At 50.9% G+C, this 24988-nt stretch overlaps 1 protein-coding gene across 11 annotated transcripts in view; it reads right to left on the minus strand.

Moving 5' to 3' along the window:
• Positions 1-24988, minus strand: part of CUNH16orf96 (chromosome unknown C16orf96 homolog) — a 52707-nt gene that overhangs the window by 4964 nt on the left and 22755 nt on the right. For 5 of the 11 annotated variants that reach the window (XM_040459127.1, XM_040459125.1, XM_040459124.1 and 2 more), the window contains exons 3-15: positions 21365-21469; positions 20095-20175; positions 19847-19933; positions 18412-19738; positions 15908-15993; positions 15507-15617; positions 12250-12324; positions 11652-11816; positions 8070-8188; positions 7309-7371; positions 5064-5156; positions 4047-4227; positions 3819-3921 (exon numbers count right to left, since the gene is read on the minus strand). In XM_040459127.1, coding sequence (XP_040315061.1) covers positions 3819-3921; positions 4047-4227; positions 5064-5156; positions 7309-7371; positions 8070-8188; positions 11652-11816; positions 12250-12324; positions 15507-15617; positions 15908-15993; positions 18412-19738; positions 19847-19933; positions 20095-20175; positions 21365-21469 — 2596 coding nt within the window. Of the gene's footprint in view, positions 1-3410; positions 3692-3818; positions 3922-4046; positions 4228-5063; positions 5157-7308; positions 7372-8069; positions 8189-11651; positions 11817-12249; positions 12325-15506; positions 15618-15907; positions 15994-18411; positions 19739-19846; positions 19934-20094; positions 20176-21364; positions 21470-24988 lie in introns of those variants that run through there. The other 6 variants (XM_040459133.1, XM_040459134.1, XM_040459132.1 and 3 more) reach the window with 5 other exon arrangements.

Below are 24988 nucleotides of genomic sequence, written 5' to 3' on the forward strand. Positions count from 1 at the left end.
AAGGAAGGAAGGAAGGAAAAAAAGAAAGACAAGGAAGGAAGGAAGGAAGGAAGGAAGGAAGGAAGAAAAAAACAACTCACTGTTCAGCTGCAGGGGTACAGGGAGCCAAGAGCCTCCAGCTGTTAGCACCTCAGGGGCTGTTAGCACCTCAGGCCAAAGATGGGAGCACAGGGCCTGGCCACTGGGGGTCTCTGCTTGCCTCCTCCCTTTCCTCCCTCCTCTTTGTTAACCACCCCATCCCCAAACCTCTTGCATTCCTAACTATGTCTTAAGGTCTGTATCTACTGTTCCTTGAGCCTGTACTAAGAACTAACTCCAGTGTGTTTTGTGGGTTCTGCATAAAAGCAAATGCCCAATCAAGGGGCGCTCTCAGGCCCCCGTTCTGATCACCTGGTGGCACCTGGATCCGTCCACAGGTCTCAGGCCGGACCAGCCAACCAGCCAACCAGTGAGACTGTCATATTGCTTCCCTCCAAGGTGAGGGACGTGGGCCCAGGGCACAGGTTCGAAATCGAGACTCAGCGAGGCTTGGAAACAGGGTTCTGACCCAGCACTCTCCCTGAGGTCTTACTGATGCCCTGGATTCTGTAGGTCAGAATTCAAACTCGCCATCTGACCCCAACACCTGCTCCTTCTAGGCCCTCCTCTGTGGCTTTTCCACCTCTGCATAAGCCAGAAGCTGAGGAGCCGTGAGGCTCTCAACAGGAGGGGACCCTGAGCTCTGGCAGATGAGACAGATTCTCCAGGGCTTGGAGGCAGATGCACAGCCTGGGCAGAGGTGGGAGTAGCTGGGCTCACTGAGAGACAAGCAAACAGTTCTGAGATGCTGAAGGGAGGAGCATACAGGGGACAAGCCCCCCCCCCCCCCACTCCCCACCACAGATCAGCCAAGGAGCCTGACTCTGGGGGCAATGCCCCTGAGATGTCCCTGTTCCAATCCCCAAAACCTGTGACTGTCACCTGACTTGGCAGAGGGGGACTTGGCAGATGTGATCAAGTTAAGGATCTCAAGACAGAGAGTATTCTGAATGATCCAGGTGACCCAATGGAATCACGAGGTTCTAAAGAGGAAGGCTGGAGGGTCAGAGTCAGAGAAGGGGAGGTAAGGACGGAGAGACACATTTTGAGCTGGAGGAAGGGGCTACAAGACAAGGAATGAGGTGGAAACGGTAAGGAAATGGTCTCCCCTAGAGCCTCAGAAGGAACTAGACCTGCTGATCCCTTGATTTTAGCCCTGTGATACTCATTTCAGATTGCTGATCTCCTGAACTAAGATAAAATAAATGTGGGTTGTTTTAAGCCACTCGGTTGGGGTAATTTGTTACAGCATCCATAGGAAACTCCTACCAACAGATTCTGAGCTGGGGAGGGGCCCGGTCACTGTGCGTGTTTTAGGCAGTTCACCCAAAGCTGGTGAGGAGGGGTGAGGCTGGTGATGCCCCCCTGCCTGCCTCCTCCTACGTCCTGAGTCCTGCCTGAACTTAGCCTTCCTTCCAGGGCACTTCTTCAAAAGTCAAGCCTGAGAACCACTAGCCTCGGCACGTCCACCACCCTCCTATGGGGACACGGCTCACTGGGGACTGACTGGGTGTTCCTCTGCCCCGGCCTGAGCTCCTGACTCAGTGCTAGCACCTGGAGGGCACAGGCCGGCCAGATGCCCTTCAGTGGCCCCCAGCTGGCAAAGAACTGAGTAAATGGCAGGGCATGCTGGACAGTGATATGAACAGACTAATGCATCTGGGGCCAGGCTGGGCCTGGGCAGGGCTCACAATGGCTCATTTAGGTTTAGATACTGAGTCCGTTTTGGATTAGAATGTTCTTTTGAGTAAATAGATGAGTGATAAGAGCAATCTGGTCAAAAGATCTGGCCACAGGCAGGTTTCGAACCAGCTTCTAAAAGTAGTTAGACTGTTGTCCCCAAGCAGAACAAAGCAGTTGAGGTGTCCTTTGATTCAGTCCTACTTTGCTGCGTGGGTCTCAAGAATGACTGAGCCATGGGGAGAGAAGCCCTGCCCTCTGGGTGACAGCCCAGGGGAGGTAGGTGGAGAGGGGCCCTGTCTAGTGCCTGAGTGGAGATAAGGGCTCCCCCACCTTCCAGCAAGCAGCCCTCACCTGCTCGTTGGTGCAATGCCTCACTGGGTTGTTGCCAGCTGAAAGGAGACGGTGCAGGCCTGACAAGAACTCGGGGCTCATTAAATATTAGCCACCATGGTTATTACCCTGCCCGGTGACCCCTGAAGCTTAGCCTGAGTCCCCTCCCAACAGCAGCCACTGCTGGGGGGTTGAGGCTTGTCCAGGGGGAGCCGGACCCATGCCGGGGGAATGCAGGGCTCAGATGGTGTCCTGACCTCCTGGGCCAGTGCAGGGACCTGTAGTGTGTTGAATGGTGGTCCCCAAAGAGATACGCTCCCCAGAACCTAGGAATGTAAACTTATTCAGAGAAAGGGTCTTCGCAGATGTAATTAAGGATCTCGACATGAGCTCATCCCAGGTTGAGGTGGGCCCTAAACCCGATGACAAATGTCCTTCCAGGAGAAAAGGAGAAAACACAGGGATTAGGCCACAAGAAGACGGAGGCAGACGCTGGAGGGACACGGCCATGAGCCAAGTTACGTGTGGAGCCACTAGGAGCTGGAAGATGCAGGTAGAAGCCTGTCCCGGAGCCCTGGTTGTGAACACAGCACTGTGACAGCTTGATTTTGGACTTCCAGGCTCCTGAACTCTGAGAACTTCTTTTGTCTTAAGCCCCCCAGTTTGCGGCCATTTGTTGCATGTGTCCCAGGACACTAATGCGGGCTCTTCTTTGCCCAGCATTCCCAATAAAACAGTCCCATTTCCTTTTCTTGCATACCTGGTATTTAGTCCTCAAGTCAATGGGGACAAAGCAGGGTGAGGAAGAAAACCATGGGCAGAATTTAACCCTCCAGCCACTTTGGGACTCCAGGGTCCCTCTACAATGGAGAAGTGTATGGCTCTTCCGGAAGGAGAAAACCCTGAAGAGTGGTGCAGAGGAGGTACCCCTTCTAGCACTGCCGGCCCATGGCTGGAGCTGAGGCCTGGAGTCCCGGGTAGGAGCCAGCTGGAGCAGGGGCTTTGATGCTGCAGCAATCAGAGTGACTGATCCATGTGTCCCCACCTAACCCAATCCTCACCTACCTGGGACATTAGGACACAGGCCTCCAGTGTCTATGCATATCTCTTCATCATACCCAACCCCTTCCCAGTCTCCATACCGCAGGGAGACTCACCTTCCTGACTCCAATTGTGCCTGGCTTCTCCCCACCGCGGGCCTTTGCACCTGCGATTCCCCCCCACCTGGACCACTTTCTTCCCACCCGACCCCTTCATCCAGCTTACCCTATTCCCTCATCAGATGCCTCTCCTTGGACTGGCATTCTCCTTACAACCCTCCCATCCCCAGCCCAGCATCCTTCTTGGGGAGGCCATCTGGCACCCCTCCCTAGGCCAGCATCCTTCGTCACCAGGGCGCTCCCCTCTGGTCAGCTATTCATTGCTATGGCTAACAATGGATCCTCCCCTTCAGGTTATTTGCTTACATTCTGTTTCTCCCACTCATGTGGAGACCCCGGGCAGCCCATCTTTCTTTGCTCCCCACTGCCTCTCCGGTGCCCGGTGCAGCACCTGGCATATAGTAGGGCTCCGTTTTTTCAAGTAGCCATGTGAAGGCCTCCTGCCACTTGAAGATCCCCAAGTCAGGGATGGGGCCAGCTCTGAGCCCTACCTGCACCTCCTCATGCTGCCCAGCAAAGCCAGGACATTGAGGGTGGGGGCTCCCCGGAAGGCCTGATACCCCTCACCTGCCAGCTCCTTCTCCACGCCCGTCGAAGGCCGTGCCCCATCCTGGTTGATCATTCGGCCCTTGTACAGGATCCCGTCCACTCCCAGAATGTCCACCTCGGCCTGTTAGATGGCCCGGGCCCCAGGTCAGGGAGAGTCCTTGCCTGCCTCTCCAGGACACACAGAGGCCAGGCAGAGCACGGCCTCCCCCGGGGGTCGCCCATGCCCAGGGCTTCTGCCGCACTCACTGTGTCATAGTCCAACACCTCAGGGTCCCCGTAGGGGTAGAATGTTGACAAGTCATAGGACTTGAACTTGAGGTTAGCATCATTGCCGGGGCCGTCGCCCCAGTCCTGCTGGGGTCCCAGCGCATCCAGACTCCTGTCCTGGTCTTCAAGATCCTGAAGCTGCTGTAGCTGCTGGTGTTCCCTGGGGTAGGACAGGTAGGACAGCAGCTGCTGGGAGACCCCTCTGCCCCAGAGGAGCAGCAGGGTGGGCCCAAGGGCCTAACCAATAGCAAGACAAGATTGGAATTTCTTCCAGCTTGAGTTTGAGGGGCCACTATGGGCTGGCGAGTGGATATGGACATGCACAGTTGGGGCAGAGGGGAAAAATCGAGTCCTGTGCTCCCCCAGACCCCACCTACCCCTGGGACCCCAGTCTGGCCTGCCAATGGAAGGCTTTGAACCTTTGATCCCAAGAAGGAATCAGGCATGGGAAGGTGGGGGGTGTCAGGCACAGGCCCCCCCGTGGCCCTCCCCTTCACGTGGCTGTGATAGTCATTTCCCCACCTGGGCAGGTGGCTAAGTTATCTGAGCCTCAGTTTCTTCAACTACGAAGTGGGGTGATGACAGAATACACCTCAAAGGGAAGGCTTGAGGATTCACTGAGGTCAGGTATGCCCAAGCGCTCAGCGCAGTGCCCGCCTGGCCACACCAAGCCTGAGGCCACAGTCCTCGCTTATTTCCTCCAGCTGGAAGCAGGCACCTCAATCCTAGCTCATAAGAGTCATGAGACTTAAATGAGAACCCTTCCCCAGTTATCCCGGCCCATAATAGATGCCCAGTAAATAAGCCCATCCCTCTCTGTGATTCTCTCCCAGGCCATCTGCTGCCCCAGCCACGGCTGTCCCAAAACAGCTCCCTTGCAGATGGCTGACAATGCCCTGGGACTGCCTTTGGATCCCGGGACTGGAGCTGACGTGTCTGCAGGGCTCCCGGGCCCCTGAGGACCCCCTCTATGGGACAGACCCCCAGCCCGCTCACCTCATCCGTTGCCGCTGCAGGTACTCATAGCTGTTGGCACTGGCGGGGCGCAGCCGCGAGAGGAGGTGGGCTTTGCGGATGGTGATGAGTTGCCTGTTGGGGGACAAGAGTTAAGTGGGAGGTGCCAGTGGCCAGCAGATGGCCCCGGGCTCCCTCCTCCAGGAAGCCCTCCCTTAAACCCAGCCGTCAAGTTTATTTATTGACTTAGAGAGAGAGAGAGAGAGAGAGAGAGAGAGAGAGAGAGAGCGCGTGTGAGCATGTATAAACATGGAAGGGGCAGAGAGTGAGGGAGACAGAGGATCTTACGCAGGCTCCATGATGTCAACGCAGAGCCTGAGGCAGGGCTTGAACCTACAAACTGTGAGATCGTGACCTGAGCTGAGACCAAGAGCTGGATGCTTTACCACCCTGAGCCACCCAGGCACCTCAAACCCAGCCTACTTTCTTTTTTTTTTTTTTTTTAATTTTTTTTTTTCAACGTTTATTTATTTTTGGGACAGAGAGAGACAGAGCATGAACGGGGGAGGGGCAGAGAGAGAGGGAGACACAGAATCGGAAACAGGCTCCAGGCTCTGAGCCATCAGCCCAGAGCCTGACGCGGGGCTCGAACTCACGGACCGCGAGATCGTGACCTGGCTGAAGTCGGACGCCCAACCGACTGCGCCACCCAGGCGCCCCAAACCCAGCCTACTTTCTAGAGACATCTGCAGCATGGGGCCACTGCACAAGGGCTCTGAAGAGCCCCAGTGATCTTTGAAATGTCATAAAGAACAACCGTTCTGATTATAAAACTAAAAACCAGAATAGGTAAATCCTTGAAACAGAGAAGTTGGTGGAAATGCCCTGTTGCCAGCTGGAGTGGCGGTTACACAATATTGTCAATGCACCAAATGCCACTGGCCTGTTCTCTCTAAAATGATTGATTTGCACTATGTGTATTTTACCTAAACAACAAAAAAATGAAAACAAAGTAAAATATCAGCTTTCTGGGCAGCGGGAACTGTTGTACCCTTTGATCTGAGAGGTGGTTATAAAGGTGTATACACACATACAAATTCACCAGGTTGCACCAAAAACATTCATATACTTTACCATATTATTTAAGCCACAATAACATCTTATATTTTATAAGGTATCTTTAAAAAAAAAATCTTAAAAAAAATTTTTTTTAATGTTTTATTTTTGAGAGATTGAGAGAGAGAGAGAGAGAGAGAGAGAGACAGAGGCGAGTGGGGGAGGGACAGAGAGAGAGGGACACAGAAACTGAAGCAGGCTCCAGGTTCCGAGCTGTCAGCACAGAGCCCGACGCGGGGCTCGAACTCACGGACTGTGAGATCATGACCCGAGCCGAAGTCGGATGCCTAACCAACTGAGCCACCCAGGTGCCCCTAAGGTATCTTTTTATTTTTTTTTTAATTTTTATTATTTTTATTTTTATTTTTTTTACGTTTATTTATTTTTGAGACAGAGAGAGACAGAGCATGAACGGGGGAGGGTCAGAGAGAGAGGGAGACACAGAATCTGAAACAGGCTCCAGGCTCTGAGCTGTCAGCACAGAGCCCGATGCGGGGCTCGAACTCATGGACTGCGAGATCATGACCTGAGCCTAAGTTGGCCGCCCAACCAAGTGAGCCACCCGGGCGCCTCCTAAGGTATCTTTTTAAAGAAATGTTTATTTATTTAAATAGAGAGAGAATGGGAGAGGGGGAGGGGCAGAGAGAAACAGAGAGGGAGAGAGAGAATTCCAAGCAGGCTCCACACTGTCAGCCCAACATGGGGCTTGATCCCACAAACCATGAGATCATGACCTGAGCCAAAGTTGGATGCTTAACCAACTGAGTCATCCAGACACCCCCTGAATTGTTCACTTGAAGATGGTTTATGTTATGTGAATCTCACCTCAATAAACAAAAGTTTTAGACTCTAAAAATACATGCAACGAAGTCCCACAAAGTTCAGCTTTTCCCCACTTTCCTTCCATCCTTTTGCTTTTGGAGCTGACCTTGACCCTGGCACACACGGGACACCAGGCAGGGCTGGCAAAGGAGGGGATGCCGGTGCTCCTGCCCAGGACAGGGAGCAAAGGACATGATGTGTACAGAATGGTGTATAGGGCCAGATGAACATCTAAATCACGTACCTACCACCCCCCCCCCCCCCCCCCCAGGGCAGGTAGGGCTGGGCGATTCTGGGGAATCCAGAAGAGAGGGGTTGGGCCCAGACGCCCCCTGGTGGCGGTACTCACGGGCCGGTCATCATCTCCACGGGCCGGTCGCAGGAGATGCATTTCACCCGCTCAAACAGTTTCCTGGAAGACAGCCGGCCATCAGCTGCTGCCCCGGGGGAAGGCCTGTCTGTACCACAGGGTCAGGACTTCCCTCCACAACCCACTCCCGCTGGCCTGGCCCAGCTCAAGTCTGCCCTGCTGGTCCCTGTGGATCCCCACCTGTGGCCACCTGCAGCAGTGGGGGACAAAGTGTGTGCAGCTTATGTGTCTGGCCCAAACATAATGGAGGTCTTTAAAACCAGGGTCCTTCTGGAAAGCTGCCCTTCACAGGGGATATTTGGAAGGATGAGGGGTCATCTTAGGACAGGAGACCGCCCCCCCAACATTGATTTCCTCTGCCTAGGACTCTCTCTAGATGGGGGTGGGGGAAATGGTGACAGGCTCCAGTCCCAGATCCACCCAGGCTCCCTGTGAGGCCCTGCATGGCCCCTACCGTCCGTGAGCTTCAGTTTCCTCATTCACAGCAAAAGGGCTTTGGAGCAGATACATTCCTGGAGCCCCTTTGCCAGCCAAGACCAGAGATGCCCCCCTCGGGGGCGCCCTCAGCCCCATCCCATCCTCAGCCCCCAAGCTGGGAAGCCCCACTCCTTCTCCCTGGGTCCACAGGTCTGGAATCCTTCCTTCCAGAATCTGCTGGGATACCCATCTCATTTCCTCTCTGGAGAGAGGGTACTGTCCCCAGCCTCTGGGAGGTGCACCCCCACCCAGGAGGGGCTCACTTCCTAAAGCCAGCAGCACTGTCAGGGTCAAATCGGAGGCCTTCAATCAGCAGCTTCCTGACTATTTTCCAGACCTCATCCACGTCTTTCTTCAGGTCATCCAAATCACTATGGGCCAGCTGCACACAGCCAAAGGGAAGAAAAGAGGGTTTAGTCAACTAATTCATACCCCACCTTGCTCAAGAAAAGGATCTGCAGCAAAGTTACCCAATGTTGGGTAACAAGATTAAACAGCAAAAGTGAGGGGCGCCTGGGTGGCTCAGTCGGTTAAGCGGCCGACTTCGGCTCAGGTCATGATCTCGTGGTCCGTGAGTTCGAGCCCCGCTTCGGGCTCTGTGCTGACAGCTCAGGGCCTGGAGCCTGTTTCGGATTCTGTGTCTCCCTCTCTCTGACCCTCCCCCGTTCATGCTCTGTCTCTCCCTGTCTCAAAAATAAATAAAATGTTAAAAAAAATTTAATAAAAAAAATAATAATAAATAAATAAACAGCAAAAGCGAGGGGGTTGAGCAAAGGGGACACGATCAAGCTTAGGTTATGGTTCATACCCCTAACGCACACCGTTGCCGGAATGGAGCTGCAAAGTGAGCTCCCCAGTAGCCAAGGCAAAGAAATACTGCCAGTTACTGCCTCCAAAAGATAAAATCAGCACCACTGCTCAACTGAGGCCCTCAGGCCCAAGACACATTTCTCCCAGCGGTCCCCAGACCTGAGATTCACACATGCGACACATATTCACTGAGTATGAAGTATACTTACAACGGCTTTTAGTGTATCTACAGAGTTGTGTGACCATGAGTGCGACCAGTTCTGGAACATCCTAATTACTCCCCAAAGAAACCCTGTACCCATTAGCGATGGCCCCTCATTTCCCCCCAAACCCTCAGGTGTAGGCAACCACTGATCCCGTTCATGTCTGTGGATTTGCCTGTTTAGGATACTTCATATAAATGGAGTCACATCCTCTGTTGCCTTTGGTGTTTGGCTTTCACTTAGCACCATGTTTTCAAGGTTCATGGGTTATACCATGAATCAGGGCTTCATTTCTTTTTATGGCTGAATAATATCTCATTGTGCCCACTGTACAGAGAGACCACAATTTGTTTATCCATTCACCCGCTGGCTATTTTGAGTAATGCTTCTTTGAACATTTCTGTATGAGCTTTTGCGTGGACCTGTTTTCATTTCTGTTGGCTACAGGGGTTGGAAGTGCTGGGTTGTATAGGACTCTATATCTAACTTTCTGAGAAATTGCCAGACTGCTTTCCATGGGGGGACTTTTGAATTTTTAAGGTGTTCGTTCCAGGGGCAGCTGACTGGCTGGCTCAGTCAGTAGAGCATCCAACCCTTGATTTCAGCTCAGGCCATGATCTCACAGTTTGAGTTCTAGCCCCACATCAGGCTCTGCGTTGACAGTGTGAAACCACTTGGGATCCTTTCTCTCTCTCTCTCTCTCTCTCTCTCTGCCCCTTCCCTGCTCACATGCTCACACACACTCTCTCTCTCAAAATAAATAAACTTTCTGAAAAAAGATTTAAAAACTTGCATGTGTATGTTCACAGAAGCATTATTCATAATAGTCAAAGGTAGAGACAACCCGAGTGTCCATCAACAGATGAATGAATAAACAGAATGTGGTCTATCCGGCTGATGGAATATTGTTCAACCATGATAAAGAATGGGGAGTCTGATCCATAAATGAACCTTGAAACCATGATGCTAAGGTCAAGAAGCCAGTCACAAAAGGTCACAGGATGTATGATTCCACTTATATGAAATGTCCAGAATAGGCAAAGCCACAGAGACAGAAAGTAGCCCAGGGTTTGGCAGGGACTGGGGGCAGGGCGGGCTGGAAAGTGTCTGTATAAATGGGTACAGGCTTCTTTGTGGGGGATGGAAATATCTTAAATAGGGGAGGTGTTTGCACAACACTATAAATGTACTGAATGCCATGGATTTAGTCACTTCAAATGGTTAATTTTAGGTTGTGTGAGTTCTGCCACAATTAAAAATACAGGAAGAAAAGAAAAAGCACTTAAAACAAAAATTTACAAAGCTTTCTATTAGGAAGAAATTGAAACACCCAGAAAAGTGAAAAGACCAGAATCATTCACCCCCATACACCCACCATCCGGAGTTCATCATTCTTAACAGATTGCTACATCTGCCTTATTCTTTTGATGGGGTATCTTTTGAAAACTTACAAAGACCATGACACCTCACTCATGAATACTGTCGTACTCGTGAGGACATTTTTCTACGTGATACCCAATGCATGAACAGTAATTCCTGACTGTTCTCATTCCCAGCCCTTTTGTAGACTTGGCTCAATTGAACCAGGACACAAGCCAGGACTCCTCATGGACTGCACTGGGTTGTTTTGTCTCTGGAGACACTTTTCATCTAGAACAGTCTCTCTGTCTCCACTTTTTTTCCCACCCTATCATTGAATTACTGAAGAAAAATAGGTCAGTTGTTCTGTAGATGACTATAGTTCCTCCGGCTGCAATTCTGTATTGATTTGTGTGATTTTTCAGACAAATGTGTTTCCAGGGGCGCCTGGGTGGCTCAGTCGGTTAAGCGTCCGACTTTGGCTCTGGTCATGATCTCATGGTCTGTGAGTTCGAGCCCTGTGTCAGGCTCTGTGCTGTCAGCCTGGAAACCGGAGCCTGCTTCGGATTCTATGTCTGTCTGTCTGTCTGTCTGTCTGTCTCTCTCTCTCTCTCTTTCTCTCTCTCTCTGCCACTGCCCTGCTCACGTGCTCTCTCTCTCAAAAACAAATAAATAAACATTTGGAAAAAAAAGAAAGACAAGGGCATCTCCATGAGAAACACATCCCATATCTGTTTTGATTGTTGTTATATCCCCAGTGACGAGTGTCATACGTGCCCAGCGCATAGCTGATGAATGAACAAATCCTTGTTATGTAGATGAGAAATCTGAGGCTCAGCGAGGTCATAGCACTCGGGGCACACTGCTGCTCAGAGGGGCTGCCTGATTCTGAGCCCACGCTCTCCTGGCCATACCAGCAGCCCCTGCTGCAGGAACCACACAGAAGTATAACTGTTGGTCTGACTGTGCCTGTCTCTCTACTGGATGGTACAAATCAAGGCAGGGGCTGTGACTCGTTAGCAACATTTATCACAGGTGGTCAGTAAAGGATGCATGGATAAATAAATTATCAGCAGACACCCCACTCCATCCCACCCTGCCCCCTTGCTTGCCCAGGCATTAGAGTATGGCAGTCAGTCTCCAAGATCCTCCCTGCTCACACCCTTTCACAAGGGGTAGGGCTGGCCCGTGGAACGAGGCTACTACAGAGATGATGCACCGTGGCTAAGTCCATTGCGCTCTCCTGGGCCACCCGCCCTGGGGACGTTGGCTGCCACTCTGTGAGAAGTCTGTGTGGTGAGGGAGTGAGGTGTCTCGCCAACAGCATCTTGACTGCAGCTTCAATTAAGTCACTCAATTAAGCCGCTCCCCAATTCCTGACCCTCGGCAACTGTAGAGCATTTGTCGTTTCAAGCTGTCACATTTCAGGGTCACTTGTTACACAGCAGGAGACGACTGCTAAGGGGTACTCACCTTGGTGCTCAGGTCCTTGCTCAGCTTTTCCGCAGTCTTCTTCCAGTCATTCTCGTGGGTCACGACCCTGAAGAGCATGCTCTGAATCATCTCATTCAGCTCCATCGCCACTGTCTCCAGGTCAGCTTGGCTCGCCTTGCCTGCCAGGGTGCTCCTGTCGGCTTTCTGGGGACAGAGGGGACTCAGAGCGGCAGCGATGCTGGGGTGGCAGATGCAGGGGGGCAGGATCAGACCACTCTGGTCCGTGTTTTCGAGTTTGGGACCCTGAATGCCTGGCCTTGGCTGAAATTCAACCTCGGGGTCTAATTGGCTCAGACACAGCTATCAGGTGTAAGCCAAGGTTTTCCCGTGATGGAGTTCTGCTGCCTGATTTTTAAGTGCAAGTAACAAACCGTCATTCATCCTGAGTCACTGAAAATAGGAGTTGATGGGACAACTTTGGGGAAGCTGCCCCAGCCCTTCTATACGATACAGGTGGAAGGAACCTGGGAGGCTCTCTGCCTGATCTTGTCTTGTCTAGATGACTCCATTGCCCTGGGTGGGAGAGCTGGGTTCAGGATGCAGGGGCGGGAGGGGAGAGGAGTCTCTGCTCACTCACCTCTTTCAGCTCCTGCTCCATCACACTTTTGTCCACCTTGTGCATTTCGAGGTTTTTAATTTGAGCATGGACAATCTAAAAAAAAATTTTTTTTACATTTATTTATTTTTGAGAGAAAGAGACAGAGCACAGTCGGGGAGGGGCAGAGAGAGAAGGAGACACAGAATCAAAGCAGGCTCCAGGCTCTGAGCCGTCAGCACAGAGCCTGACATGGGGCTCAAACTCATGAACTGTGAGATCTTGACCTGAGCCAAAGTTGGATGCTTAACTAACTGAGCCATCGGGGTGCCCTGAAACTAATTCTAATAAATGCCAAGTTCCACCATGTCCACCTTCCCCAAAGATGGGTCCCAAAGTCTAGAATGGGAAATGCAGGTGTGGAAGGAAGGTCCTGTTTTGGCCTCAAGTCATTGCTTCCTCTAACCCCACATCAGCAGGGATCCCTGACCTTTTGGAGTCATCAGGCCTGATGTTAATATTTAGATCTCCACTTGGCTCTTTCTAATTAAAATCTGGAAATAAAGAGGAGTGATTAGCTGGGACCTTCTGACTTCTACTGCTAGGATCACCTGTGTACTGAGTTGATTAATGTCCTCCCCAAAATTTGTGCCTGCCCAGAACCCGTGAACATGGCCTTGTTTGGAAATAGGGTCTTTGCAGATGTAATTGGTTAAGATGAGGTGATACCTGGGGTGCCTGGGTGGCTCCGATGGTTGAGCGTCCGACTTCAGCTCAGGTCATGATCTCACTGCTTGTGAGTTCAAGCCCCTATCAGGCTCTGTGCTGACAGCTCAGAACCTGGAGCCTGCTTCGGATTCTGTGTCTCCCTCCCTCTCGGCCCCTCCCGTGCTCACACTCTGTCTCTCTTTCTCTCTCAAAGATAAAATAATAAAACATTAAAAAAAAAAAAAAGATGAGACGATACTGGATCAGGGCAGGCCCTAAATCCATTGACTGGTGTCCTTATAAAGACGTGACGTGAAGACAGACACATAGAGGGAAGAGGCCATGTGACGACAGAGGCAGAGACTGGAGTGATGTGGCTACAAGACAAGGAACCCCTGGAGCCACCAGAAACTGGTCGAGGCAAGGATCCTCAGTCTGAGCAAGGCCCTGCCAACACCTTGTATTCTGGCTTTTGGCCTCCAGGGCTGTGACAGAATACGTACCTAGCGTTTCAAGCTACCCAGTTTGTGATCACTTGTTACAGCAGCCACAGAAAACGAATACACCCAGTAAGTGGTATACTCACTGGCCGTCTTTTCGGTCTCCTCCTGCACCGAGCCACAACTCAGAATATGATGGTCTCTTCCAGGAGTGGTTCTGGAATGCAGCCTCTGGCTTATAAAAGCCACTCATCCACTTGCAAAAGGCAAATCACGTTTTCTACAAAGCCCGTGAGAAAGAGTTCTGCCCCCACTTATGTTCTCGCTTGGTTCTCAGTGGAAAACTCTCGGAGAGACACACAGCAAGGGGATGGAAACATCTCCCTCCTGCTTGCATGGTGGCGGTGTGGCTGCATGAACAGGCAGACGTGGACTGAGCTCTTAGACTTAAGACGTGGGCATTTTGGGGCGCCCGGGTGGCTCAGTCGGTTAAGCGTCCGACTTCGGCTCAAGCCATGATCTCCTGGTTCAGGAGTTCAAGCCCCACATGGGGCTCTGCACCAGTGGTGTGGAGCCTGCTTGGGATTCTCTCTCCCCCTCTCTGCCACCTCCGCCATTCGTGCTCACTCTCCCTACATAAACAAGCAAATAAATAAATAACAACTTGAAAAAAAAGGAAATATTTAGCGAAGCATGTGTTGTATACTAAGTCTGCTCCAGGTCCTTCCAGGGTTAACTTTTATAAGCAACTAATTCCTGTTGGCACAGGGGCAGGAAGGACAAAGGCTGCCTTGTTCCATTTGGCACCATTTGGTCAGGCCTTGTCCTCTGGAGTTTCCCTCAAGTGACAGCTACTTGGAGGCAGACACTGTGCACAGGGCAGGGCAGGGTGCTGGCCACTCAGCAGACGTGCCGAACGGACAGGCTCCGGTCTCCATCGATTTGTCCGCAGGGTGTGGCAGCCCAGCCTCTCCGGAGGGCAGTGATAAGTAAGGGTCCAGAGTTGGCAGGAGATGAAGTCGTTCCTGACCTCGGTATTCACAAAGGTCTGAGCCTGCAACCCCAGATACCCACCGCCCTCACCCGGGCTGGGAACTGGCTCCCTTTCCAGAAGTTCTTTTCCCCACCAAGTTGCCCTGTGTGTGTCCTAGCCTGGTACCTGCATGGGGGCGGGGGGGGGGGGGGGAGATGTGCCTTTTTCTTGCACCACCTACATCCTAGTGCACCCCACCAATAGCCCCCTGACTTGGATCAGAAGCCCCCATGGAAACTATATTGGGTGGTTCTGTTTGGGGTTTTGTCTCTTTCATTCTGGGGGAAGGTCCTGTCTTCCTGCTGGGAAGGACTTCGGGCCCTCCTCCAAAGCCTGGGGACACCTTGGAGACAAGGCACGGATGGGACTGGCCCTGAGGACCTTAGGGCCAGGGTCATCAGGCCAGTTGAGTCAGACCCTCCAGGCCCATGGGAGAGGGTGTCCAAGGGGGCCCCCACTAGGTGCTTGGTGTCTGTGTGCACAATTGTCATGTCAGTAAACCTGCCATTCTGGGAAGACCCACTGGTGCTGAGCTGGGTTAGGGGAAATGTTATGAACCTAAAAGTTGGTGCAAGAAATCCCCTCACTCATTCGCTGATGCCTTCAGCACATGTTGAGTGTTGGCTGTGCTCCAGGCACCTTTCCGGGGGCGGGTGACCCAGGGGTCAACAACACAGATGTTGCCCAGGCCCTCTTGCTTATATGTTTGGGGGCGGAGGTGGCGGGGGGGCCCAGATTTGTTGGTTTCAATTGAAGTGTAATTAATGCAAGATGAAATGCCAGTGCAGGGTCCCTGGTTCCCCTGCCTTGGGTGTAGCTGTGAACCCTTGAAAGGAGGGTCCAAACGTCCTAGTATGGAATCCTCCCCCTACCTGCCCACCCAAACCCCCAGACGTGGGGTGCCTGGGTGGCTCAGTCAGTTGAGAATCTGACTTTGGCTCAGGTTATGATCTCACAGTCCATGAGTTCCAGCCCTGCGTCAGGTTCTTTGCTGTCAGTGCAGAGCCTGCTTCGGATCCTCAGTTCCCCTCTCTCCCTGCCCCTCTCCATCTCTTGTGTGCATGCTCTTTCTCTGTCTCAAAAATAAAAAATAAAATATTTAAGAAAACCAAACAGACCTTCAAGTCACCCAGGCGAGTCTGGAGCTTTTCCACTGCCCTGTCCAGCACGAGGTGGTGATCCTTTATTATCTCTATTTGGTGGCCCCAAATTCTTTCAAGTTCCTCCTCCTAAAAGGGGGGAGACACAGACATGAAGCCCTCGGCATTGAAGGTCACCATGGCAGGGAAGGGGCTTGAAGAGTGTACCAGGCCAGTGCCGAGAACCCTCGTTGGTGGGGGACCACATAGCCACGACCCACTGGGACTCCTGCACCTGCCAGGTCTGTCTCTTTTGCCCCACTCACTCCCCCAGGCCGCCTTTTAGCTACACAACAAATTCTGGTCCTGGGTCAGCAACTCAGCTGTCAGCCTGCCTCAAGCCACCAACCCCTAGTGTCTTTCTGCCCCGGGGCACTGACCTTCATCCTGGATCTCTGGAGGTTCCCAATCTTTTCCTGCAGTACGTCCACTGTCGTGCCGAGCTTAGAAGAGGCTCCCAGATTAGCTGAGGGCAAAGGAGGGGGTGGCTGTTAGGGGCAGAGATGGGGAAAGACCCTTCATCTAGGGCTCCACTTGCTTCTGCCAGGAGACATCCAAGGTGGCACTGACCACCAGAAAGATACTGTGAGCCTGGGGCCTTCCAGGTCATTTACCTTTTCTAGTAGTCATTCTTTTCTTTTCTTTTTTTCTTTTTAAGTTTATTTATTCATTGGGAGGGAGGGAGAGAGAGAGAGCGTGAAAAAGCGGGGGAGGGGCAGAGAGAGAGAGGGAGAGAATCCCAAGCAGGCTCTGTACTGTCAGTGCAAAGTCTGATGTGGGGCTTGAACTCATGAACCATGAGATCATAACTTGAGCCGAAGTCAGACGCTTAACCGACTGAGCCACCCAGGCGCCCGGAGTAGCTATAGTCTTTTAAAAAAAAATCTTAAAATGGGGCACCTGGGTGGTTCAGTCAGTTAAGCGTCTGACTTAGGCTCAGGTCATGATCTCATGGTTTGGGAGTTTGAGCCCTGAATTGGGCTCTGTGCTGATAGTGTAGAGCCTGCTCGGGACTCTGACTCTCTCTTCTCCCTCTCTCTGTCCCTCATCCACTCTCTCTTTCTCAACAAAAATAAACTGTATTTAAAAAAATTTTTTTTAATGTTTATTTTTGAGAGAGAGAGAGAGACAGAGCATGAGCAGGGGAGGGGCAGAGAGAGGGAGACACAGAATCCAAAGCAGGCTCTCAATTGTCAGCACAGAGCCCAAAGTGGGGCTCAAAGTCACGAACCTGAAGATTATGACGTGAGCCGAAGTTGGATGCTTAACTGACTGAGTCACCCAGGTGCCCCTAAATACATTTAAAAAAATATTAAAAGGATCAGATAAAATTAATTTTGATATTTTATTTAACTCAATATATGATATAAAAGTATCATTTGAATATACGATACAAAATTATTGAGATGTTTTACATTCCTGTTTTCATCAAGGTTTCAATATCTGACATGCACTTCACACTTGGAGTACACCTGCACTTGAACTTGCCCCACCTCAAGTGTCCAACAGCCACAAGTGCCTCCTGGTATTATATTAGACTGCACAGGCCTAGGGAGGCCTTTCTGGAGTTTATTCCAGTCTCAGAAAAGGCCCTGAGCTGGGATGCCTGCCTAGCTCAGTCAGCGGATCAAGTCAGACTCTTGATCTCAAGGTTATGAATTTGAGCCCCACATTGGGTATAGAGATTACTTCTTTTTTTTTTTTAATTTAAAAAAAATTTTAATTTAATTTTGAGAGAGACAGAGACAGACTGCAAGTGGCTTAGGGGTAGATAGAGAGGGAGACACAGAAGCAGAAGCAGGCTCTGAGCTATCAGTACAAAGCCCGACGCGAGGCTCGAACTCACAGACTGTGAGATCATGACCTGAGCTGAAGTCAGACGCTCAACCGACTGAGCCACGCAGGCACCCCAGAGATTACTTTTAAAAAAATCTTCAAATAGGATAGGGCAACAGGCCTCACAGTGGGTCCTCTGAGCCAGCAGCATCAGAATGAGATGCTGGGGGGCACCTGGGTGGCTCAGTCAGTTAAGCATCCAACTTGGGCTTGGGTCATGATCTCACAATTCCATAAGGGGCTCTCTGCTCTCAGAGCAGAGCCCACTTCAGATCCTCAGTCCCCTCCCTTTCTCTGCCCCTCCCTTGCTTCTTGTGCTGTGCATACAAATGCTCTCTTTCTCTCTCGCTCAAAAACAAATAAACATTAAAAAAAAAAATCAGCCGCTGGAATGGGTCAGAAATGCAAATTCTTGGGCCCTGCTCAGACCACTGAGTCAGAAACCCCAGGGGTGGGGCCCAGCAGTCTGTGCTTTAACAAGTCTCCTGGGGATGCTGAGGGAACCACAAGGTTGAGAAGCAGTAAATGAGGCTACCCTGCCCTCCAGTCCCCTCAGTGAGCCTCTGTCCAGCATGGGCGTAAAATGGGAGCACAAATCTACAGGTACCACTGCCACCCACAAAGCTTCTGTGGTCTTTAAGGACACATTTGTTTGCCTGGCAGTGGCTCCTAACCTCAAACTGACCACTTCATCTGGGGCCTGTTCTGTGCTCTCGGACATTCTGGCTGATCCAGACTTATCAACACATCGTACAGTAGTGCTGCGTCACATGGGCTGTCGAAAGGAAGTTTTCCAGAGTAATTGTGATGTGGGATTCTCCTTCTTAGGGGCCAACTTTAGACCCTAACCACCCCTCTCCCCTATGATAAGACCTCACTGTACATTCATGGTAAAAGAATAGACCAATAAGAGGCTAATGCTGAAGCCGAAGGAAAGAATGGCTAACAGTTAATACAGATTTTGCTGGGGGAGCTACATGGGACTTCTCGGAGGCCACTGGGAGGGCCTGAGCCCCTGCCACCTCCCCCGGAGCCAGGCAGAGCCTACCTAGATAAGTCAAGCGCTGCTGAAGGCTGGACGACAGCTGTACAAAATCTTCTTTCAGGGAGTCGTGTCTAATGGGCATCTGGGCTATGTGGCCCATGGAGTACCTGACAGCCTCCTTCTTGTCCTCGGTGGTCACGGCATTCTGGGCAGCCAGCATAGCCTGGGACAAGGCCCTACCGGGGGAGATGCTGGCAGCAGAGTATGGGGGATAGAAGTCTTCGCTGTACCCCTGCAAGTCTTCTGCCTTGCTGTCCTCAGCCAAGGACACAGAGGCCAAGGCCCCACGGGAAGATCCCGCGCCCAGGATGTCTGCGAAAACCCCTAGGGGCCCAGATGCAGCCACAGATGTTGCTATGGTGGCCAACTTGGTGGCCGGGGCATTTTTGATGGCCTTGGTGGCGGCCTCAGCTTGCTGGGCTGCCAATGTGGCGGCCTTTGCGTAGGAGGCGGCGGCGGCAGCCGCAATGGTGGCGGTGGTCTTCAACCGCTGAAGGGCAGATGGGGGAGCCTTGGGGGGTGCTGCTTTGGGGTCCTCAGCCCTGGGGGTCCTGGCCTGAGGAGCTGGCATGTCGTGGGATAAATATTCTTCTTGATTTTCTGAGACAGCCGGCAGCAGATGTACCTGTGCATGGCTGGACTGTGACCACAGTGGACAGGGCCAAGCGGAGCCAAACTCCGTGGCTGGTGGGGGGGCCCTGAATCCCTGGGACTGTGCAGGCAGGAGGCCTGATGGGTCTGGGCCAAGCTGCAAGGAGCCCGAGACCCCGGAAGGCCAACTGCTAGCTCTGGACCAGCCTCTGGGAAGACGCCAGCCTGCTGGTGGTGTGGGCTGAAACCCTGGGGCAGGTGCAGGCCCAGAGACAGCCTCAGGGGCAAGGGCGGCCCCAGGTCTGAGGGCAGGCCCAGGTGCTAGTAGGAATCCAGGTGTCAGACTAGGCCCCACCACAGGCCCTGGTGCAGGAGTGGGCTTAGGCTGTGGCCTCCGCGTGGGCCCAGGCCCAGGCTCGCGCACAGACCCAGGCTCGGGCCCAGGCTCAGGCTCGGGCTCAGACCCAGGCTCAGGCACGTGAGGCTGCCCCGGCCCCTGGGCCCCGGCGAGTAGAACAGCTTGGGCAGATTCCTCCTCCTGTAGCTCCTCCAGGATTTCGTAATGCCAGGCAGACTCCGGTAACCTGGAGCGCTCGGTGACCCCTGAGACCGGGACACGACGAACAGCTTCAGGGTACTCCGTGGTCTGGGGATGATCTGTCTTTGGGGGCTGATCCACAATCTGCAACAGCTCTGAATCATCAAACCGTACTGAACTGGTTCCTTGTGTTAAAGTTCCCTGTGGACAGGGGTGAGGCTGGCCAGGGCTGCTCCAGGCCAGCTCAGCGGTCCCCCTGCCCGCTCCTGCACCCTCAGCTGCTGCCCCTCCGTTTCCCCCTTCACTCACAGGGCTGAACATGGCTTCATGGAGGCTGCTCCAGAGCACCATGTCCTCAGCTTTGGGGATGGTGAGGATCTTGCTCTGGAGGGAAACCTGGGGGACAGGGTTGGGAATGATGGGCGAGGCCCTCAGGTGGCTCCTTGGTCCATACTTGCCTTTTCTGATTGTGTTCTCCTCCTTACCCCTCCCCCCCCCAGCCCCCTGGGACTGGAGGTCAGGGGACTCAGGACGGAGGACAGCACCGAGGCCCTCACCACTTTCTGCTGCAGCACACTTATCTTCTGGGTCTGTCCTCTCAGATCCTCCAAGAAAGTATCCATTCTTTCTGGGTGCATCTGTCAAATGAGCCAAGTCTGTGGGCCTGCAGGTTCTGGTCCTGGCCCTGCTTCTCCCACAGCTCAAAGACAAGGACTTAGCTATAGGTGACAGAACTGGAGAAGGAAGAACAGATCCCAAAGCAAGTGCTTCCCGGGGAGTGGGAAAGGGGTAGAAGAGGGTTCCCTGGGAAAATAAGTTTGGAAAATGCTGGGCTTAAAAGGATTCAATGGGTTTCTGTACTGCAGAACTTCTCAGAGCCTTTAATGGGCAAAAGTACATCAAGAATCTCCAAGAGGTAGGCTGAGGAGGCATTTATTTTTCTCCATAGATTGGTCAAAGAAACCTTTTTAGCGCTTCGTGATGCCCTTTCTTCTCAGATGGGAGCTACTCAGACTGAGTTTTCACAGGTGCCATAACAATCAAATGTGTACAGTGACCTGTGAGTTGGGAATAATACACTAAACCATGCTATCTGGGGGCAAGTCGTAAAACCTCAGTCACAATACCAGCCTGCAGGAGTGGAGACCTGGCCTCTGAGCCCAGCTCTGACTCACCAGCTGTGACCTCATGCTTCAGGGATGCTGTGTCCTTCCACATCATGGTAAGGAGTTAGTATACACCTGGATTGATGTCCTTGTGACTCCAAGGGGAGATAGACTGTATGCCTATGCTAGGTTTATTCCCCTTTGCAGCGTGGACAGAGCTTTATAGAATAGGAAAAGCTGTAATCTTTCTAAGTTGGTGGAATATCAGCCTGGAGTTACCAAGACTTAGGGAGTACCTGTCTGAGAATGAAGCCAGTCCAGAGGAGAGCATCAGTGACAGATGTTGATGTGGCATGAGCACCTAGATCTGGTTGTACCTGAAGGCAACTCTGGACATTTTAGTAAATGAGACACTACATTCTCTTATTTTGCCTAAGCCAGGATGAACTAGGTTTCTGTAACTTACAAATGGTCTCCTAACACAGCAGAGTGAGGAGCATGGTGGGAGCCACGGACAGTTTAGTGGCACGGGCTAGGTGGGAGCCATGAAGAGTTTAGTGGGATGGGCTAAGTGGCTGGTCAATGTCAAACCCCTTCTCCTGCTCTCAGGGCTGTGTTCTTTGACTAAGAACAGGCTCCCTAGATTTACCTTGTCCCCCCCAACCACCTGAGGTCCAAGCAGCATGGCCAGACAGCATGGAAGATGCTAGAGAGGGTCTACCTTTTCAAGTATGTCCTTCAGTTTGTCCATATCCTTTCTGAGAGTTTCAGTGGAGACCTTGAGTGCATAAATGTCAGTGAGCAAATCCTGCAGAATCTTCATGGACTGAAGGGGAAGAAGAGGGGAAAATGTGAAGTTGGGTGTGGCTGGGGGGAAAGGTATGTAAAGTGCAGAAGCTCTTTGGTGATGCCCATGGTCTAAGAAGGCCTCTTGGCTCTACCAAGGCCCAGGCTGGAACATACTCAGAGGCTAGCATATGACACCAAAGTCAACAGTGCTGAGCTCCCAGGTGGTCCGGGTGGGAAGGAGGCAACTCTATATTTCAATGTATTCAGTAACCAGGAGTCCCTCATTAGGAAGCATCTCATGCCCTTTGGTGGGACATCAGCAAGGGAGTTATGATTGGATATACATTTTAAAAGGGTCCCTCTGGCTGCATGTGTAGATTGGCTCCCGGAGGTAAGGGAGAAAGCCAGAGGACCAGTGAGGAAACTTCCAGGCAAGAGCTGATGGGAACAGTGAGTGCTGGGATCATAGCTCAGCTCCATCACTCATTGGGGCTGTTATTGCATCCTTCCAGGTTTTAGGATCCTCAATCACAAAATGTATATAAAAAATGTGATGATGAAACAAAAATGTGATGATGTATTTAAAGAGCCCAGTGCAGGGGCGCCTGGGTGGCGCAGTCGGTTAAGCGTCTGACTTCAGCCAGGTCACGATCTCGCGGTCCGTGAGTTCGAGCCCCGCGTCGGGCTCTGGGCTGATGGCTCAGAGCCTGGAGCCTGTTTCCGATTCTGTGTCTCCCTCTCTCTCTGCCCCTCCCCCGTTCATGCTCTGTCTCTCTCTGTCCCAAAAATAAATAAACGTTGAAAAAAACTTAAAAAAAAAATAAAGAGCCCAGTGCATAGTTAGGCATTCAGCTAACAAAAATAACAAACAGCAAAATGGCAGAAATCCTTCTTATCAGTAATTACATTAAATGTAAATGGATTAAACTCCCATTTAAAAGGCAGATATTAGGGGCACCTGGGTGGCTCAGTCAGTTGAGGGTCCAACTTTGGCTCAGGTCATGATCTCTGCATGATCTCAAGCCCTGCATCAGGCTCTGTGCTGACAGCTCAGAGCCTGGAGTCTGCTTTGGATTCTGTGTCTCCCTCTCTCTCTGCCCCTTTCCTGTTCGCACGCTGTCTCTCAAAAAAAAAAAAACAAAATAAAACATTAAAAAAAAATTAAAGGCAGACATTAGGGGCATCTGGGTGGCTTAGTTGCATAAGTGCTGACTCTTGGTATCAGCTCAGCATCTCATGGTAGTGGGATGAGCCCCATGTTAGGCTCCGCACTAACAGAGAGAAACCTGCTTGGGATTCTCTCTCTCAAAATAAATGAATAAACTTGAAAAAACAAATAGGGGCACTTGGGCAGTTCAATTGGTTGAGTACCAACTCTTGATTTCTACTCAGGTCATGATCTCATGCTTTGTGAATTCAAGCCTGCATCAGGATCCGTGCTGACAGTGTGGAGCCTGCTTGGAATTCTCTCTCTCCGCCTCTCCCCTGCTCACCACCTCTCTCTCTCCTCTCTCTCTCCCTCCCTCCCTCCCTCTCTCTCTCTTTCTCTCTCTCTCTCAAAAATAAATAAATAAACATAAAAAAAGAATAGTTGAGCTTTCAATACCCCCTTTTCAATAATGAATAAAACTAAAGAGGATCAGCAAGGAATTAGATTTGCACAACACTATAAACCAACTAGACATAACAGACATCTATAGGGCACTCCAGTCAACAATGGCAGAATACACATTCTTCCCAAGCATACACAGAACATTCTATAGGAGAGACCATATGCTAGTCCATAACACAAGTGTCAACACATTTTTTAAAGGACTGAAATCATGCAAAATGTGCACTCTGACTGCAATGGATTCAAATACATCAATAATAGAAGAAAGTATTAGAAATCTGCCAACAAATGGAAACCAAACAACACTCTTCTGAATAAGCAATGGGTCAAAGAAGAGATCACCAGGGAAATCAAAATCCAGTTTGAGATGAATTAAAACAAACAGAACACACTAGAACTTATGGGATGCAGCTGAAACTAGCCTTCAGACACTGGAAAAAAGCAACGCAAAAAAACCTGAAGCAAGTAGAAAAAGTGAAGCAATAAAGAGTAAAGTGGGAACTAATGAGATAGAGAATAGAAAAATAAGAGAGGAAATCAATGAAACTAAAAGCTGGTTCTTTGAAAACATCGACAAAGTTAGCAGATCTTAAGCGAGACTGACCAAGAAAAAAGGAGAAGAAATCAGAAATGCAGGAGGGAACATTACCCTACAGAAATAAAAAGAGAGGCACCTGGGTGGCTCAGTCAGTTAAGCATCTGACTCTTGATTTCAGCTCAGGTTGTGGTCTCATGGTTCTTGAGTTTGAGCCCCGTGTCAGGCTCCACACAGTGCAGAATCCCACTGCTTAGGATTCTCTCGCATTCCTCTCTCTCTACCCCTCCTTTGCTCATGCTTTCTCTTTCTCTCTCAAAATAAATAAATAAATAAACTTAAAATAAATAAAAAGAATTATGAAGGACTACTGTGAACAACTGTAGGCCTACAAGTTAGTTACCTGGGTGGCTCAGATGACTTTGGCTCAGGTCGTGATCTCATGGTTCATGAGTTCAAGTCTCACATCAGGTGAGCTCAAGCCCTACTTCAAGGGAACATGAGCCCTGCTTCAGGTGAGTCCCATTTCTCTCTCTCTCTCTCTCTCTCTCTCTCTCTCTCCCTCCCTCCCTCCCTCCCTCCCTGCCCCTCGTGGGATTCTCTTTCTCTCCCTCTCTCTTTTCTGCCCTTACTCAGTTGAGCCCTCTCTCTCTCAATAAAAAAAAAAAAAAGAAAGAAAGAAAGAAGAGAAAATGTGAATAGATCTAAGACAAGTGAAGAGATTTGAAACAGTGATTTAAAAAAAAGAGAGAGAGATGCCTGGGTGGCTCGGTCAGTTAAGCATCGGCTCTTGGTTTCAGCTCAGGTCACGATCTCACAGTTTATGAGTTCGAGACCCTCATCAGGTTCTGCATTGGCAGTGCAAAGTCTGCTTGAGATTTTCTCTCTCTCTCTCTTTCTCTCTGCCCCTCCTGTGCGCTCTCTCTCTCTCTCTCTCTCTCTCAAAAAAAAAAAACAAAACAACTTAAAAAAAAAAAGAGACCCAGGCTGGGACGGCTTCACCACTCACTTCTATCAAACATTTAAAGGAGAATTAATACCAATTCTTTACAGTCTTTTCCAAAAAAGTTGAAGAATTCCAGACTTATTCTATGAGGCCAATATTATTCAAAAATCTCAATAGGCATTTCTCCAAAGATGATATACAAGTGGCCACTAAGCACATGAGAAAAGATGTTCAACATCATCAGTCACCAGGGAAAAACAAATCAAAACCACAATGAGATACCACTTCATACCCACTAGGATGGTTACAATCAAAAGTCAGCTATAGTAAGTGTTGGTGAGGATGTACAAAAATTGGAACCTTCACATACTGTTGGTGGGAATGTGATACGGTGCAGCCACTTTAGGAAACAGTGTGGCAGTTCCTCATAAGATAGAACACAGAGTTACCAAATGACCCAGCA

This window comes from Herpailurus yagouaroundi, unplaced genomic scaffold (assembly GCF_014898765.1).
Source record: "Herpailurus yagouaroundi ecotype Mexico unplaced genomic scaffold, PumYag 222, whole genome shotgun sequence".
In the NCBI taxonomy this organism is placed as follows: domain Eukaryota; kingdom Metazoa; phylum Chordata; class Mammalia; order Carnivora; family Felidae; genus Herpailurus; species Herpailurus yagouaroundi.